The sequence below is a fragment of the Panthera onca genome, chromosome F2 (assembly GCF_046562875.1).
Source record: "Panthera onca isolate mPanOnc1 chromosome F2, mPanOnc1 haplotype 2, whole genome shotgun sequence".
NCBI classification, from domain to species: domain Eukaryota; kingdom Metazoa; phylum Chordata; class Mammalia; order Carnivora; family Felidae; genus Panthera; species Panthera onca.
Window position 1 is genome coordinate 43,360,113 of NC_138356.1, and position 17,826 is coordinate 43,377,938.

At 42.5% G+C, this 17,826-nt stretch overlaps 1 protein-coding gene across 2 annotated transcripts in view; it reads left to right on the plus strand.

Annotated features, from left to right (window-relative positions):
• The window catches only part of SDC2 (syndecan 2), a 100,658-nt gene extending 83,322 nt beyond the window's left edge, over positions 1 to 17,336 (plus strand). For both annotated transcript variants that reach the window (XM_060610969.3, XM_060610968.3), the window contains exons 2-5: positions 2,700 to 2,811; positions 9,230 to 9,363; positions 13,518 to 13,653; positions 14,533 to 17,336. In XM_060610969.3, coding sequence (XP_060466952.1) covers positions 2,700 to 2,811; positions 9,230 to 9,363; positions 13,518 to 13,653; positions 14,533 to 14,696 — 546 coding nt within the window. In that variant the 3' untranslated portion in view covers positions 14,697 to 17,336. The remainder of the gene's footprint in view (positions 1 to 2,699; positions 2,812 to 9,229; positions 9,364 to 13,517; positions 13,654 to 14,532) is intronic.
• Positions 17,337 to 17,826: the final 490 nt, after the last annotated feature.

Consider the following 17,826-nt stretch of genomic DNA (forward strand, 5'->3'; position numbering starts at 1 on the left):
ATGAAACATCCCATTGGCCCCATGACCATGCTGGAGCCCCACAGACCCCGATTGGCTGAGGGCAAGCCAGCTTCTCCAAATGCGCCCAGACTTCTACCCCAAGTCCTGTGGCAACTCGGGCCTGACAACTTCCTCGTAAGGGTTGTCCTGGGGAAGTCTGTTGCTCGTCAGGGTACCCAGTGTGGCTGAACTGTGAGGTGGCCAGAATCCCCTGGAGACGTTTTTGGCCCAACTGTCTGTTCGTTGTGACAGATGTATTAGTCCGGACAGCCACCGCACGCACCTAATGAATAGAAACGCAGTTTACCCATAGGGGTTAAATATCTTAGTGTGACCCATGCCCCATCAAACTTCTTTGACAGAGCCAAGAGGAAAATGAAATCAATATGAACAAAAGACAGGTCTCTAAGATGTGAAAAGATACTTTTACTTACTTTTTAGACTCTGGGCTACTTAAGTAGATGCAGTGCAACATGTATGGGAAGTTTGGGGGCAGATGATCGCCCAGGCTTAGAATCGAGAGATTTTTAACCTTAGGAATCCTGGAGGTCTTGTGACATGTGTAAACTCTGAAACCTGAGTCAAAGGCCAATTTGTTTTAGGTAATCTCAGTGGACAAATATTTATTGAGTGCCCATGTACTTTGAGAGAGGCAGGGAGCATGCTGGGTCATTGAAGACCTGCCTTCAGCAAGTTGGACCCAGCTGAGGCACAAGAGAAAGTGTACATGAAACAGTGAGAAATGGCAGTAAGAGTTTAGGGCTTAAACTGTTCATACCCTATAAAATCCTCTAGCAGCTTCTAGCTAGATGCCGTACAGGGACGGGGAAGTCAGAACCTTTTTCATAGACAGGATTTGAGAGAAAGAATGAGAGGGTCCTCCAGACGATGTTCACAGGACAGAGTTTAACATGAGCAGGACTGAAAACTGTTCTTCGGTGTGAGCACAAACAGCCTAAGCAACATTTGCTGAGCACCTAGTGTATGCCAGGAGCTGTGATTGCAGGGAGCCGGGGTGGATTAAAGAGGAGCGTGGCACTGCCCTTGCCTCAAAGCCGCCGAGAGTCTGATAGGGGTCAGTTGGGTGGATTGTAGAGCTGAGGAATGTGGGCCTCCTGACATGCTTCACAAGCTTTGGGAATGACTGCCTGGAAGGGTGATGATGGCCTTGGAAGCCAGTAGGATGCAGGATGGCCTCAGATTGCAGAGTTCAGCTCTGACCATTCTACCAGAAAAATTCCAGCACGCTCTTGGCTCAGGGTGGTCACTCGATGCCTACAAGCCAACCCACTGGAAAACCAGTCCCTAAGGTTTTAGTTCTCGATGTGCCGGTGTTGTGGCTCACACAAAACGAGTTCCCATACTTTTCCATCAGTTGGCACTGAAGCCTGGTGGAGAACATGGGCTCAGGTTTAAAACGCTTCAGCTTCTTGAAGCAGCCGCTGAAACCCAAGAGAATAAAGTTGGTCCTGTTACGGAGGGCTGGACCCATCTGCCCTCTTAGGAAGGTTCCAGTCACGGCGACCGCTGGAACACAAAGTTTTATTTTAAGAGGAAATCTAATGAAAGCCAGTGTAGTAAGGGAAACATTTTTTTTTTTTTTTTTATAATTCCTGTTAGGAACAAACATTCAATTTATATTTAAAAATAGGACAATAACGAGTGTTGCCCGTTTCTAAACACAAATGTTGTTTAGAATCTGACAGTCTGCTTTGTTTCTCGGTTTTCATGAGATACTGGTGGTAAAATATCAGTTTACTGAAACCATTTAAAAAAAAATTATACGTCTACTCTGCCTCCAATTCATGCGAGTACTCTTCTGGCAAGATTAGGGTGAATTTTAATACTAAAACTCTTACCGAAGAGCTAAGAAGCTGGGGAGCTGGTATACTTAGCGAACGATCCCTCTCCATATGAAGTGTGTGATTTGCTGTTTCCAAGTGCCAGTAATATAAAAAGAATGTGCTCGTGTGGGTTTATCTGCATTTGTCATTAAGGCTCTGCTAAGCCAGTGAGCCCTAGAAGCGGGCTTGTGGCGGCTTTTGCCCTTGTCAGATGAACCCCACAGGCACTGCTGCTCACAGGGTGTCCTGCCTGGCGTCGGCATGGATCTGGGCTGCCTGGACAACTGGGAAGCTCTTGGGTGTAGTGATAAAGGTCTGAGTGTGGCCAAGCCTGCGAATATTTGCAGGGCCTTGATGGATCCTTGGGTCATGATTTGGCAGAAGTGTGGTAATACTATTGTATTCATCCCCAAGAAAGTCTTAAATAATTTGAATGGTTGGTAAGTTTCCCGGTAAGGAAGCCTCACAGTGACCCTGTGACAAAGAGAATGCCTGAGCTGGTGACCCTGTAACAAAGAGAATGCCTGAGCTGGCTTATAACTAGCCCTGGGACCACCAAACTCAGGCAGCTTTAGTGGAATATAATGAAATAAGCCCCTGATAGGTGCTTACGTCTCTGAGCTGTTTGGTTCTCCTGGATTTTAGGCTACATAGGCTTGCTTCTTTGGGGGGCTTTTGCCTGTGGTTAGCCTGTGACTTACCAGGATGTCCTGAGGAAGGGGAGGGTGGAAATGCGGGTTCAGAGGAATGGAGGAGAGAGAGATAGTCACTGTGGTGTAAACCTGAACAAGTAAGATAAATGAGCATGTTTCTTGGTCTCTCACCATCCTGAATCCCTTCTCATTCTTCTCTCAGAGAGCAGAGCCGACATCTGATAAAGACATGTACCTCGACAACAGCTCTGTTGAAGAAGCTTCAGGAGTGTATCCTATTGATGATGATGACTATGCTTCTGCATCAGGCTCAGGTAAGGCTGGCTACTTCCATGCCCACCTCCATTCTTTGTGCTTGCACGTGCACCCACACCCATGCACATGCATAGGTGCACACGTGTGCGCGCGCGCACACACACACACATTCTACTGGAACTCATTTCAAGGAGGCAGGCAGGATGCAGGGTGGTTAAAAAGTCAAAATGCCTGGCAGCATATTCTAGCTCTCTGCCACTTAAGCTGTGAGATCTTGGGAACGTATTTGACTTAGCTGAGCCTCCGTTTCCTCATTCATAAAATGGGAGGTAGTAATAGTCTCTATCACGTAGGTTGTGAGGATTAACGGGGTTAACATATCTACAGCTCTAGGAGTTTGGTGCTTGGCAAGTAGTCAGTGTCCTGTTAACATTAGTTTTGATTTTATTATGAAGGCTTTCAGAGTGATAAAAGTGGAATCTACCCTTAAATCCCTCAAATGCTAGTTTCATGAAACTACCAATCCTGTGTTATAGATTATGGGCGGGACCAAGAAGAGTTATGCCTTCTTACTCAAAAGTGGGAGGGAGAACGTGGCAGCCAAATAAAATCATGATACAGTGATATCCTTACTCCTCTGGTGTATCAGTTATCTAGTAGCTCAGTAATGCTGCATAACAAACCACCCCGAAGCGTAGTGGCTAAAAACAACAATCATTTATTTAGCTTATTATTCTGTAGATGGCAATTTAGGCTGGGCTAACTGGGTTCCCTCATGTGTCAGTGGCCAACTGTAGGTTGGGTATGCAGCTTTGCTGATCTGCACTGGGCTCTAACATGTCTTTGGGGCAGACTTGGCTCTGGTCTACACAGTCTCTCATCCTCCAGTGGGCCAGCCATTTGTTCAGAGAAGGAAGCAGAGATCCCAAGAGGGCAAGTACAAGTGTGTAAAGCCTCTTGCACACTAAGCTTAGAATTGGCACAGCATCACTACCACGTTTTATTGGTCAAAGTAAGTCATAGGTCCAGGCCAGACTCCAACGCTTAATGAAAGGATGTACAAAGTCACATTGCAGAGGATGTGGATATGGGGTGGGGGGGTGGGTAGTAAAGGATTCTGGCCATTTTTGCAATCTACCGTAGTGATAAATGTTTCACCTGTACCAGGAATGCACCCCCCTCCAAGAAGCTGGGAAGGAGGAAGAGCTTGTGCATATATCAACTAACAATCAAGTCAGGAAATTGTGGTCAGCAGTATGCTAGAAAAGTCTTCTCCAAGACCCTTCTTGTTTTGAGTTTTCATTGTAGATTCAACAGATGGCAAAAGTTACCCTGAATGTGGATGTCTGTAATCAGATTAGCCCGGGCTTCAGAATGACCAAGAACAAACTAAAATCAATTGTATCTTTGGTAGAGATCTACCTATATAGGAGTGAGTGTTTTAAGTTGGAAAAAAGCAAATCTGAGAAAGACAAGAGAGGTGGTGGCTGACCTAGTAACAATGAGCTTACAATGCAATCTGAATGTAAAAATAGCCCTCGTTATTCTTGGGGAAGTGATATATATCACACATGCAGAATGAGTGTGGAAAGAGTTGTTCTCCATGGCCCACAACACTATTAATATCTTTCACTCATGGCACCTCTTTTTTTCCTCTAGCACCTCAAAAGTGCTTTGTAACTGTCATCATCAGAGTATCCTAGGAAATAATAACTATGGACCCCTTTTTGCCCCCATTTCACAGATCTTAGAACCCAAGAGTTGTTAGATTTGTAGCTATTGTTCAATCACTTTGCTGACTTCTGCCAAGATTGTGCTGAAGTTTAATGTAAAGAAAGCAGGTACATAGTCCTGCTTCTCTGCCACCCTTGCAGATGAAAGGGGTCTGGAGTGGGTCATTTGAAATCCTGAATACATTAATCAGATGGATCGAGCTAAGGCTTGCTTCCACCTCGGCTCCAGCCCCGGGCAGATCACTGCTGCAAAGAAGTGCATCATTCTGGACTTTGGAAACCTCCTTATGCTGCTTAAAGGTATATTGATTTGCAGCTTAAAGGTGGTAGAAGTTGTAACCAAAATTTATAAAGCATTTCCTGTGTGTCAGGTGCTGTTCCTATACTTACAACATCTACGTAAGGGCAGATTGTTATTGTCTCCACTTTTCACATGGGAGAGCCTGAGGCACAGAAGGATTGAGTAACTTGCCTCAGATCGCACTGTCAGAGTAATGGAGCTGGGGTAGGGACTGGGGAGTTGGGCTTGAGAGTGTGTTCTTTTTTGCTCTTTTGTTGTCCTGCCTTCTTGTGTCATAATACCCCACTCTAGAATTAGGCCACCCTGCCTAGCTGATGCCCAATCCCAGCTGGAAACTGGGATCCTCTCCAGGGTTTTGGCCATTGTTCCTTCTGTCCTCACTCCTATCTTAACTATCTAATGGCAAAGCAAATGGACTGGAGGAAATGGCTGGAGGCCTAAAGGGTACTTCCTGGATGAAGAGATGGGGCCATGCTATATGTGTGGACTCAAGAATGGGCATTAATGAATATGAACACTCCGACCATTCACTTAAATATTTCATAGGCATTCACTGTATGCCAGACATAGTGCCTTGTTCTTGGGACACAGATGAGGAAGACTTGGTCCCTGTCTTCAGGGGACCAAGCGCCTGAGAGAAATGTAAAAATGAGAAAAAAAACAATTATAACACCATGTCAGGAGTGATATAATATAGGAAAATGCTGTACAACAAAAATTTGAGAGGTAAACATAGTATTCTGGTGCTATGGAACATACGTACCTTGGGGCACCTGGGCAGCTCGGTCAGTTAAGTGTCTGACTCTCGATTTCAGCTCAGGTCATGATTTCAGAGTGGTGAGATTGAGCCCTGGGTTGGAGCCTGCTTAAGATTCTCTCTCTCCCCCTCTGCCTGCGTGCCTGCCTCCCTCCCTCCCTCCCTCTCTCAAAAAACAAAAACACCCCAAAAAACTAAAAAACAACAACAAAAAACAAGGGAACACACATACCATCCAATGTCCAACTAAACCATCAATAAAGGAATTGGTCCTAACTCACAAGGACACATAAAACAGTAGAGGAGACAATAGCCATGATGTTTTGAAAGCTGGAAAGCAGATGGTCTTGTAATGGAGAGAGGGGATGATGTTGATTCTGAGAAAGACAGTGTGAGCAGTAGTTTCCCAGGTGGAAACGGGCTCTGGGCTGGGATGTCTCAGGCCAGAGAGAACAGTGAGAGTTTGAAAGTCAGGGATGACAGAGATGTGATCAAGGGGGCTCCCGGGTCTCTGGTTTGGGCAAGAGGGTCAATGTACTTTAATAAAGATAATAAATACAGTAGAAGAACCACCCGAGGCAGTTCACTCCTCTGTCTCTAACGTAAGAAGTGTTAGCTTGAGGGAGTTTTCTACTTTACACAATCTCCTCTCTTCTCAAAACAGATTCTCCTAATTCAGTGAGTCATATTTGTAACTGCTGTGAACAAAGGGGGGGTCTTGAAAGCCGTTAATGGAAAATTTTTCATTTGGCATTGAAAAACATTTTTTTGCAAGGAAATGATTCATTGTAGGAGCAAATCAAGCATATTATGTGTCAAACTTTGACAGAAAATCAGGTAGGCTGTTAGAAACGAGAAGTGTGTTTCTAGAACCATCATTATTAATGACACATTTACATACCATTTTATATGTACGGTGCTTCCAAAATATATCCCATTCAGACCCCTGAGAGTTCGTTCCTGTCCCCACTTCACACACGAAGACACTGACGCCAGCATTCCTTGCCAAAGGTCAAAGCTAAAGATGCCAGAACCAGTCCTAGATTTGTTTTCAATGCCAAATCCCATATGTATTTCAGATATACTCTACCATTTCTTCTCTGTATGATGAGTGTACGTGCTAAAGTTGAAGGAGATAGTTGATGGAATAAAATATTTTAAAATGCGAAATTGAAAAACAAAAACAAAAGCGTCCTAGCCTCTTGCCATGTTTCCAACACAGCACCTCTTCCGAATTACTTATTTCATTTTACCAGGATCCTGTGAGGAATTTAGAGGTATTTGTCTTTCACTCCTGTCTGAGGAAGCAGGTTAGAGTTGCAGAGTTTTGAGTTTGAGTTTGTTATACATTTGACAGATGATCACCTTAAAAAAGAATATTGTATTTGAATGTCAGAAATTCTTAAATGCTATTCTGGTAAAAGGGAAAAATAAAAATAAAAATAGTGTCCAGGTCGCAGGCAGCTGGCGGTTAGTTACTCATTGAACAAATACTGGATTGGAGCCTGTGGCTGTTGGGGATTCTATTAGGCAATCGGAGAGCAAACAGTTGCAATTCTTGGCCTTACAGAGCTTCTAGTCTACTAGTGGAGATTTCAATCAATAGTTGTGTAAATAAATGCAGGATTACAAATTTGTGATAAATGCAATTACGGTAAGAAAAGTGGTACTAAAAACCATTTAACAGAGGACACTGAGGTAATATGGAAGAGAGGGAGGATAACATGGGGAATGACCTTGGTGCTAATGTCTGGAGGTGAATTAGGAACTAGCCAGGTGAGGGCTTCCGCCAAGAGATCAGGGACAACAGGGGAAAATGAGGCTCAAGGAGGCTGAAAAAGTGGGCCAGGGCTGGACCCTGCAAGGCTGGGCTGAGGCATTTCCTATACATCTTGAGCAGTGGAGTGCCATTATAATGGCATTATATTAAACAGGAGGATGATGGGGTGACAGCCACTTTGTGGGCAGTGGACTGAAAAGGGGGCTCTCAGAAAGAAGGCAGGTACGGTGGCTTGTGGACAGTTTATGGTGGCATTGGATGAGAGTGGTGGCCCTGGGACTGTGAAAAGCTGTTAGAGTGAAGACATATTAAGAAAATAAAATTGGTAGAATTAGGGGATGGATTCAGTGTGGGGTAAGGAAGAGGAAGGCAGAGTGGTGACTTCCAGGAATGGGGGGGGTTCTGTTTGCTGCCCGTTAACACCAGATGACCGCCACGTCTGTAGGGGCAGAGGGAGATTGTGAGCTCTGTTTTGAACACGTTAGAGGTGGATGGCACCTTCGAGTCACTGGAGTGAAAATGTCAAGTAGGCCAGTGGATGTGTAGGTCTGAATTTCAGAGGAGCAGTTAAGCTAATGATATAAACTTAGGTTTTGTTTGTATTTAGATGGTAATTGAAGTCGTGGCTGTAGGTGAGGCAGAAAGTGTAGAGTAAGAAGCAGCCTGGGGCTGATGCTCAAGGAACTCTGATATTTAAACTCTAGGTCAAAAAAGCCTGAGCCCGCAGAGGAGACTTAGAAATAGCCCAAGAGGTGAGGGGGAAAGCCGGGAAGTCAAGTCCTAGAAGCCCAAAGATAGTATATCAAGAAGGAGACGGTAGCTGACCAGTGTCCAGTGGTGCTAGGAGGCTCAATTATATGAGGACCACTCTGGAAGATGCCTTTGGATATGGCAGCGTGGAGGACATTGGTGACCTGATTAACAAGCAGCACTGAGAGCGTGATGACAGGGAAGGTCTGACTAGAGGGGGTACAGATAGCTGGTGAGCAGGGATGCTGATGAGGACCCACAGCACCACTGGAAAAGTCTTGGCTGTAAAAAAAGCAGAGAGAGAGCAGCAGTTCCCCTCAGAGAATAAAGGGCCTACTGTGGGAGAGTCTTCTCTCTCTGTTGTTTTGTTGTGTTTTAAAATGGAGAATGTAGGGGTGCCTGGGTGGTGGCTCAGTCGGTTAAATGTACGACTTCAGCTCAGGTCACGATCTTGCAGTTTGTGAGTTCAAGCCCCGCATCAGGCTCTGTGCTGACAGCTCGGGGCCTGGAGCCTGTTTCAGATTCTGTGTCTCCCTCTCTCTCTCTGCCCCTCCCCTGCTGGTGTTCTGTCTCTCTTTCTCTCTCTCAAAAATAAATGTTAAAAAAAAATTTTAAATAAATAAAATGAAATGGAAAATGTAGCATGTTTCAACATAGGAAAGGAAGAAATCTCATGCACAGAAGAGTTTGAACATTCAAGTAAAAGAGGAGATCCTTGAGAGTGTTCAGGATAATATTACAAAAAATGCCAGGCTGTCCATGGATCCCTTGGAAATCACTTCATCGCAGTGAAAACTGCAGGAAAGTTAAGTGTGGAATTCGTTTTTTAAGTTTATTTGGGGAGAGAGAGAGCACAAGCAGGGGAGGGGCACAAAAAGGGAGAGAGAATCCCAAGCAGGCTCCGTGCTGTCAGCATGGAGCCCAATGCAGGGGCTTGAACTCACGAACCATGAGATCGTGACCTGAGCCAAAATCAAGAGTCAGAGGCTCAACCGACTGAGCCACCTGGCATCCCTTAAATGCCAAATTCCTGAGGAGCAGGTATTTTGAAAACACATGGCCCTGTCAGTGTCCATCCTGAACAGTACCATCTGATGATATAGAAATCTGTGTTGTGATTCATGTGCTCAGCTCCTCTTTGCTTGTTTTTTTCCAGGAGCTGATGAGGACGTAGAGAGCCCGGAGATGACCACATCCCGACCACTTCCAAAGATAGGGTTCACTAGTGCTGTTCCCAAAGTGGAAACCACGACATGGGAGATCCAGAACAAGATACCTGCTCAGACGAAGGTGTGTTTGTTTTGCATTGCATTACCGGGTTGTTGTAAGTGTTTCAGTTTAAAAATTGCACAGAATGTTCCTTTTGAGAAGCCCCACTTAAAGTTATGTGAGGACAAATGGTCTTTCATCATCTTGCTGTAAATGGCTCTTTCTTACTCTTTATGATCGTTTTGACGTTTACCCACCGACTCCTTCATTGTTGTTTAAATAAACGTTTTTCTTCAGAGCAGTTATAGGTTCATAGCAAAATTGAGTGGAAAGTTCCCATGTGCCCCCTGCCCTCACACAGACACCACCTACCCCCCAGAGTGGTACATTTATTACAATTGATGAACCTAATTGATACATTATTTTTACCCAGAGTCCATAGTTAACCTTAGGATTCGCTCATGGTGTTGTACCTTCTGTGGGTTCTGACAGATGTACCTTGTGCTGCCTCTATCTCTCCTGCCCCCCCACCCCCGGAAAGTACTGATCTTTTTACTGTCTTCATAGTTGGGTTTTTCCAGAATGTAATAGAGTTATCACCATACAGTATGTAGCCTTTTGAAATAGGCTTCTTTCGCTTAGCAATATGCATTTAAGGTTCCTCCGCGTCTCTTCATAGCTCAGTAGCTCACTCAGCTACCTACTACTTTTATCACCCCGGCCTAGCTTATATATGGATATTTTTTATAGGGTGCCAAGGGTCTCAAAACCCAGTTAAGAAACAAAATTTTTTCTATTTATTTGGGCTTAAGCCAAGAAAATTTGTTTTCAGTTCATAACGAATTTTTTTCTGAGTTAAAACCATTGTGAACTTTACACATGATGAAACGGGTTCTGGAATAAGGAAACTCCAGGTTCCTGTCTCATTCAGTTACTTCTTAAAGTCTCCTCAGGCCTGTCATCAGCAGAATACAGACTTGACCTCTTTCAGGGATAATGATGAATGTGGTTGCATCTCAATATATTCATTTTGAGGGCTGAGTTATTAAGAAATAAGGTCTTTGGATTTAGACCCAAAGTACTAGTTGTTGAAAACTATGAGACTGGTGATTTTGGCCTTATTATCATTATATTGTAATTAGCCGACCACCTACTAGTGGGTAAGCTATTTAAGTTGGAAAATGCATATGAAAGTCTGAAGAAGGCCTAGGCTTTAAATCCTGGATCTGGTCAAATTTCTTAGCTTCTCTGAGCCATTCCTCATGGGTCCGTGAGAAGATTAAATGTGGGTGGGTGCCTATAGTATGGCCCCTGAGACCCAGGAAGCATTCTGTAAGCCTTGACTGAATTTGGTTAGAGCAATCACCAGATAAGCCTTATAACTGCAGTAGGAGGCTTTGTAGATGGCCCAGGGCTCGCAGACTGCTTATGAAAACTTAGAAACACAAGTGTCCCCTTTGAGAGCTCCTCCATCTGTTGGTCAGAAACGAGCTGCTGCCAAGCTTTAGTAGGAGACAAGATGTAGAGGGCTGTCCCCTGAAGGTAGTGACACGTCTCGTCTGGAGTAAGAAGTGCCCCTCTACAGGCAGGAACGCATGACAGCTTCCCACACTTTCATGTCCCTCCCTCTGTGTCCCCGCTGCATGGGAATAGGACAGTGAGTGACAGAGCTGGATGCGTTTCTGCAGATGTGGAGGGGCCGTGGCCAACCCTCCTCACACTGGAGGATGCTCTGTAGGATTAAGAAGAACCAAATACTGTCAGTAGCAGACTGACTTCACAGGCCAGGTGAGAGGAAAAAAGAAGGTCCCTGAACACGGGCAGACATCCTAGCGTGTGCTGGCTCCATGTGCGGGAGCTGCTCTGTCAGTGCATGGAGTTGAACGAATGAGAGAAGAAGGAAGAAGGGGAGGAATGCAGGGTAACTGTTGCCATTGATGGGAGGATGGGGAGGGGGCCCTCAGTGTGGGTGGCACAGTTCTCCAGTGTGACTGTTGAAAGATGCATTTGGCGTTCCGCGGTTTTATTTGACCGCTTGTCATGGCTGACTCTCTTGTGACCATTAGGACCCACTAGCTTGAGGCAAGAAACCCAGTTTTGGCTTTCAGTGATAAAAATTGTACCCTAAACAAAATCTAATGTGACAATCGAGTTCTGGTCAGTTGACAAGAACGAATTTAAAATTGATTTCAATTTTTAAAAATTGGCCTTAAGGAATTAATTGTGTCAGGTCTAGATAAAGAAGATAGATAGATAGATGTTTGGCAGATGAGCTCAGAAATTAAGAATCTCCAAACATTTTAATATATGTATATTCCTAGTATCATTTATGTTCAATGGAGTGATTATTCATTGCTTCATGAGAGATTTATGGCATGCTACTCCTCATCCTAGGTACTGATAATGATACTATTGATAATTAATGATTTAATTTTCTTATAGTTCCATGGTACGGCTTAGTTAAGCATTGCCTCTAGGATACCATTAATGTCAACTTTTGAATGGGTCTGACAGTGGCATCAGCGTCACTGTTACAGATATCCTATCTAGTTTGTTGTAAATTTATGTGACAGCAATGAAAAGAACCCAGGTGTTTGTTGAAGCAGAGCATTACTCATCATCTTTTACTTCGGATACATTTCCAAGGCATCCCAACAACCAGACGTGGATGCAACAGATCTTTGACTTCATTTAATCATCTGTGTTGCCTTTTTGTAATTTCATTTTGCACATATCCACAAGAGTTAAGGTATTTCAGATTAGTTCCATCCTGTAGAAATAATCCTTCTGAATCAAACCCCTCCTTCTATACAATAAGACATTTCAATTTAAAGGATAAATGTTCCATCCAGAACACCTGGAAGTTTGTGCACTGATGGACTGTCCTTTTTAAGAAGATGGCAGCCCCAGTTTAGTTTCTTTGGAAGCCTAGTGTTCAGTTCATTGAGGCAGGGACCCATGACCTCACATACTCTGGAGTTCAGATGGATCTACCTGGTCTGGTTAGTGGTCCTTCCTGGATATACCAGTGACCTTAAGCCACCCCAAAAAGGTGAGGTCTTTCCTTTTTATATTTAGACTTGAGTAGACAAGTAGCTGGCTCCCATTTTGGATGAACTCTGGCCTTCAGAAAGCAATCAGTCACTTAACTGGACCATAGCTGAGAGTCCTAATGAACATGGACTTGGCTGTTTGTAGGCAGACTAGTAGAGCTGATAAGGATTATTGTCTATAATAATAGCCAATGCAGTTGACAGTGTTTTCATCAGTAGTGTCGGTCAAGTAGAACTTCAGCCTGGTAGTTAGAGTTTGCTGCAAGAACGTGGGTGTGATGTGATAAACACCTGAACAGGGCTGTGGAAATGGGGAGCCGAGGAAGACACTTAATATGAGAGAATGGTGAAAGGCAAGTTGGCAGGACTGTGACGTGGCAAAACATAGGATTTGAAATGTGCTCAAATAACTTTGGGGGCCCCAAAAGAATAGCTGGTACCATTAATAGACATAAAAAAGAAGATCAGTGTTATTCAGTGCTACAGCCAGGGGTTAGTGTCCTGCAGGCTGCTGGGGGGTTGGGATTAATGCTGGCTGGAGATGAGCTTCTGAGAGTTACCATCTTGGATTTGAGCTTTAGAATTGTGGGATACCCAAGAAGCTGGGAGTGCACGTCACTGAACGGCCACGGACACCAAGGTGCGAGAAAGTGGTATGACTTGGTGTGGATCACACGGGAGCTGCTTATAGAACCCAGACTCCTGAAGTTCTAGTTCAGGGTTTGCTGAAAGTGTAAGAGTGAATAGGTAGAGGGGAGCATTACGGAGTAAGCCTGGGGAGCTAGTCTGCAGAGTGGTAGCAGGGAGAGCCTTGGAGAACACCTGGAGAGAAAGCCTGGGAGGAAGCTGTCATCACAGAGCCCCATGTGGCAAAGAGATGAAGGAATAAGGAGGCTTGGGGCCATGCTCTTGGGTTGGTGTAGCGAGAGAGAGTTGTAGCCTGAAGAGTGGTAAGAAAACAGATCTTATGAGTGAGTGTCTTTGCCTATACCTGTGATGGGTGTTATATGAAACCATGAACAGCGTGGGTCCATCATAAAACTTGCCCATTGGTGTTTATTCCAATTATTTCCCACATTCATTGTTTGAAAAAAAAAATAAACCTTGGAATATATCTATTGTATCTTCTTTCCAGCACATTATACAGATTTTTTTTTAATCTTTTCCTTTTTCCAATATCAGTCACCTGAAGAAATTGATAAGGAAAAAGTTCACCTGTCTGACTCAGAAAGGAAGATGGACCCAGCTGAAGACGATACAAATGTGTATACTGAGAAACACTCAGACAATCTGTTTAAACGAACAGAAGTCCTGGCAGGTGAGTAACCCAGTGGGGGCCTGGTGGGAAGGTCCTTAAATAGGCCTGTTTGGCTAAGTGATATTCAGAGGTGTAGGCCAAGCTTGCTGAATGTCACCTTCCTGCTGAGAGCAGTCTTAAGAGACAGGAGTTAGGCAAATGTTGTCTTTATTTTCCTTCATCCTACCGCCTGATGCAAGAAGAGGAAAGTTCAGAACTGAATTGGTCCAGAACAACCGGGTGTGGGGGATGGTGGGATTGCAGCTCTATCAGTCCTGCTCCAAGTCATCCTGATGCCAAAATAAATTCAAGAGAAGGAAAAGTTCTTTATGGGGAGGGCAGTTGACACAGATAATGCCCAAGGCATCAAGAATGCTATCTCGAATCAGAGCTTACCTGATGGAAGTATTATTTGATTTTAAAGGGGAAGATTTGCAAGATTTAAGAACACTTAGTCCTCGAAAGGGTAGTCCCAAAGCCAAGACTAGAAAGGAAATTTGCTCGCTTTTTTTCATATTTACCCTTCCAAAACTTAAGTCAGTTATATCCTGTTATGTGTCTTTGGTGAAAAAGCAATTAGAAGATTAGACTATGAAATGTGAGTACTGAGAACACTAAGGAATTTTAGAGTATGGAGTCAGTTGAGGCCCCAGCCAGATTTTTTCCTGCTGAGGCTTTTGGATGATATTAATACTAATCAAAGAAAGTATTGTACCTTCCTTGGGAATGTCAGATTGGTGTAAGGACCCGGTTGTTTCATTGAATCTCGTTTCTAAATGTTTTTGGGGTTTTTCAAATGGAGCCTTTTATAAAAGCGTAAACAGATTGGGCCTGACAGAGTTAATTTCTGCAACCTTTGAATCCGTCCTAAAAGTAATCTTCCTTTTTGGCATGTTTCAGCTGTCATTGCTGGCGGAGTTATTGGCTTTCTCTTTGCAATTTTCCTTATCCTGCTGTTGGTGTATCGCATGAGGAAGAAGGATGAAGGAAGTTACGACCTTGGAGAACGTAAACCATCCAGTGCTGCTTATCAGAAGGCACCTACTAAGGAGTTTTACGCGTGAAACTCCCACTTAGTGTCTCTATTTATGAGATCACTGAACTTTTAAAAATAAAGCTTTTGCATAGAATAATGAAGATCTCTGTTTTTTGTTTTTCTCATTAAAGAGCCATTCTGGCACTTTAATGATAAAAATCCCATTGTATTTAAAACTTTTCATGTATTTCTTTAGAACAACATAAAATTAAAACTTAACATCTGCAGTGTTCTGTGAATAGCAGTGGCAAAATATTATGTTATGAAAACCCTCTATGTTCATGGAATCGGTTTAAACTTTTATGCGCAAATACAAAATGATCGTTTTTATCCTACGGTTCAAAGATGAAAGCTGTTTAATTTGTGTCCGCGTGTCTCTGATTGACCTTACCAAGTGGTCTTACTTTGTTAATTTATCTGTTCCCCTCTCCTCTGCACTTTCCCTCTTGTCCCCTTGAAAACAAAACAAAACTCTATGCCTTTTGTAGCTGTTACGGTGCAATTTGTCTTTGGATAATTCAGATAATGGTAATTTAGTGTATATGTGATTTTCAGATATGTAAACTTTAACCTCCACTTTGTATAAATTTTTAAGTGTCAGACTATCCATTTTACACTTGCTTTGTTTTTCATTACCTGTAGCTTCAGGCAGATTTGCAACAGCAAATTAATGTGTAAAATTGGATTATTACCACAAAACTGTTCAGTCATAGCTATCTAATCAGATCTTCTTTTGGGAGGATTTGATGTGAGTTACTGACGAGCCTCAGCAAACCCAAAGATGCTAACAGTATTTTGAGAAGTTGCTGCAGATTCCTTTGGCCACTGTATTTGTTAATTTCTTGCAATTTGAAGGTACGAGTAGGGGTTTAAGGAAAAATCAGTTTTTGTTCTTAAAAATGCATTTAAGTTGTAAACGTCTTTTTAAGCCTTTGAAGTGCCTATGATTCTATGTAACTCGTTGCAGACTGGTGTTAATGAGTATATATAACAGTTTAAAAAAAAGTTGGTATTTTATAAGCACAGACAATTCTAATGGTAACTTTTGTAGTCTTACGAATAGACATCAATTGTAATTTGGGAACATAAAAACTACTGAATAAATCATGTGGCCTAATATTGAAAATGTCACTGTTATAAATTTTGTACATTTTCGATCAAATGTACATCTCCCCTTTGCAAATGACCATCTGCTCTCAAGGATGATGTGGGTTTGATTTCTGAGTGTTCCATAGAGTGTCTGTAAATCAAAACCAAAGAGCTCATCGATGAGGCTGTTTATTACCAGATTCACTTCCGAATTGGCCAGAGGAAATCTGAATGTATCCTGTGTGTGTTCGGGTGTAGATATTGGAAGACTGCCAGGGAAGGAATAGTGAAGTTGGCAGCCTTTGTAGGATAGCTGACGGCAACGTTGAGAGGGATGCCTGCTTTTGCAAATAATTTTTAGGAGTTAAATTCCAAAGAACCGAAGGGGACTCTCCTGATGTCAGTATCTAAGGTTTTGTCCTATAGACTGAAGACTGATTTACCTTGGAAACTGTGCTCCAAATCTCTCCTGAAGCTTAACGGAAGAACCAATAGACGGAATGCCATAGTTCACACCATAGGGAAGGGAAGAAGGGCAGGGAGGCTCTGTGCATTAAAAGGAGGGCCTCACTGCTGGACACTGAAATAGCTGCAAAGCAGGGGTTCCTGAGGAGGAGATGGAAGTATGAGGGTACCCGGCTGGGTATTTCCTTCGAACTGAACATTTCCTTTTCTGTTTTAACCATAAATTTTGTTTTAACGTGTGAGCCGCCCAAGTAGGAAGAACACCGCAAAAACAGCAACCCTTTCAATACATAATGTACTTTTAATAAAGTATGAATACTGCTTCATTTAGAGACCGTTTCCTGGAATTACCACATAACTCATTAAAAAAGTTTTTTTAAACAGCACTCGGAACAGTGTTTACTTAAATTCTTAATGGCCTTAATTCTCAAATTCCTGTCCCATCACTTACAGAGTCAATCCACTTTGGAGTGATTAAAAGGAAGTTCTAGCACCTTCTAAAGTTGCACAATATCCCTCGATTACAGAGGTTAAGAATGTAGTGGGTATACCTCTAACTGTGCAAAAGCATAGTGAAATTGAGTTTGTAGAATAACAACTGCTTGGAATATCCGTGCCAAGAAAAGAAAGTTTCTGGCAAATATTTTGTCACTGCTGTAAAGCAAAATATTTGTTAAAGTGCCAAAATAAAGTCTGTCATGCTGAAAGTAAAAAAAAAATCATTGTATAGACTGACATCCAGTTTTCTTCAACTGTATGTTTTCTGCCTAGTTTTTATTTTTTATTTTTAAGATGCAGCGACTAGTACTACAAGAAATGTTAGTAACGATTACCAAGTTCAGGAAAATTTTGGTAAAATTATAAACATTAAAGCCAATATGAAAACTTCCTGTTTCCTTAACCACATGTAAGTGATTTCCTTTGTGTGAATATGGCTTTTTGTATAAAAGGCTTGCAATATTGAAATTGCCCCATTTTCGGTGGATGGGGAAAGTGGGATGAGCTGATGTTGTGTGTTTTTGTTTTGCATTGTTTTTTTAAGTTACAGCTGCAGGTACATAGTACCTGAACTTCAGAATTAGGACCTGGTTAATAAAATTGTCATCTATTCACATTGGAAGTTGATAGCTTCAGATTGAATGTTTAGTGGAATTTTGGTGATTCATTTTTGCAAATTAGACAAAAGACCCTTGCTTATTGAGAATATAGTCTGATTTTGTAGGGTCTAGGAGATTAACCTAAATTAGTAGAACACAATTACCTAATTCTGGTTGCCTGAAGGAATGTGAATGTCCTGCAAAGGATGCTGGGTCCTTCAAGAACAGGGACAATAAATAGCAACTTCCTGGTTTTTAGGAGCTTACTTCTTCAGTGTCTTAGACATTTTGAAAACTTATAAGCATAGTGAAATTGCTTATGGTAAAAGCATATGGTAAATTTTTAAGTGAGGAACAAAAATATAAAGCCTAAAAATATTGCAGGGTGAATTTTATGACAATTGTCTTTACAGCTTTATTAGAATTCTATAATGGGGTGGTTGAAAATATTTTTTAATATGATTTTTAAAAGACAATGACTTCTTAAAAAAATTTTTTTAATGTTTA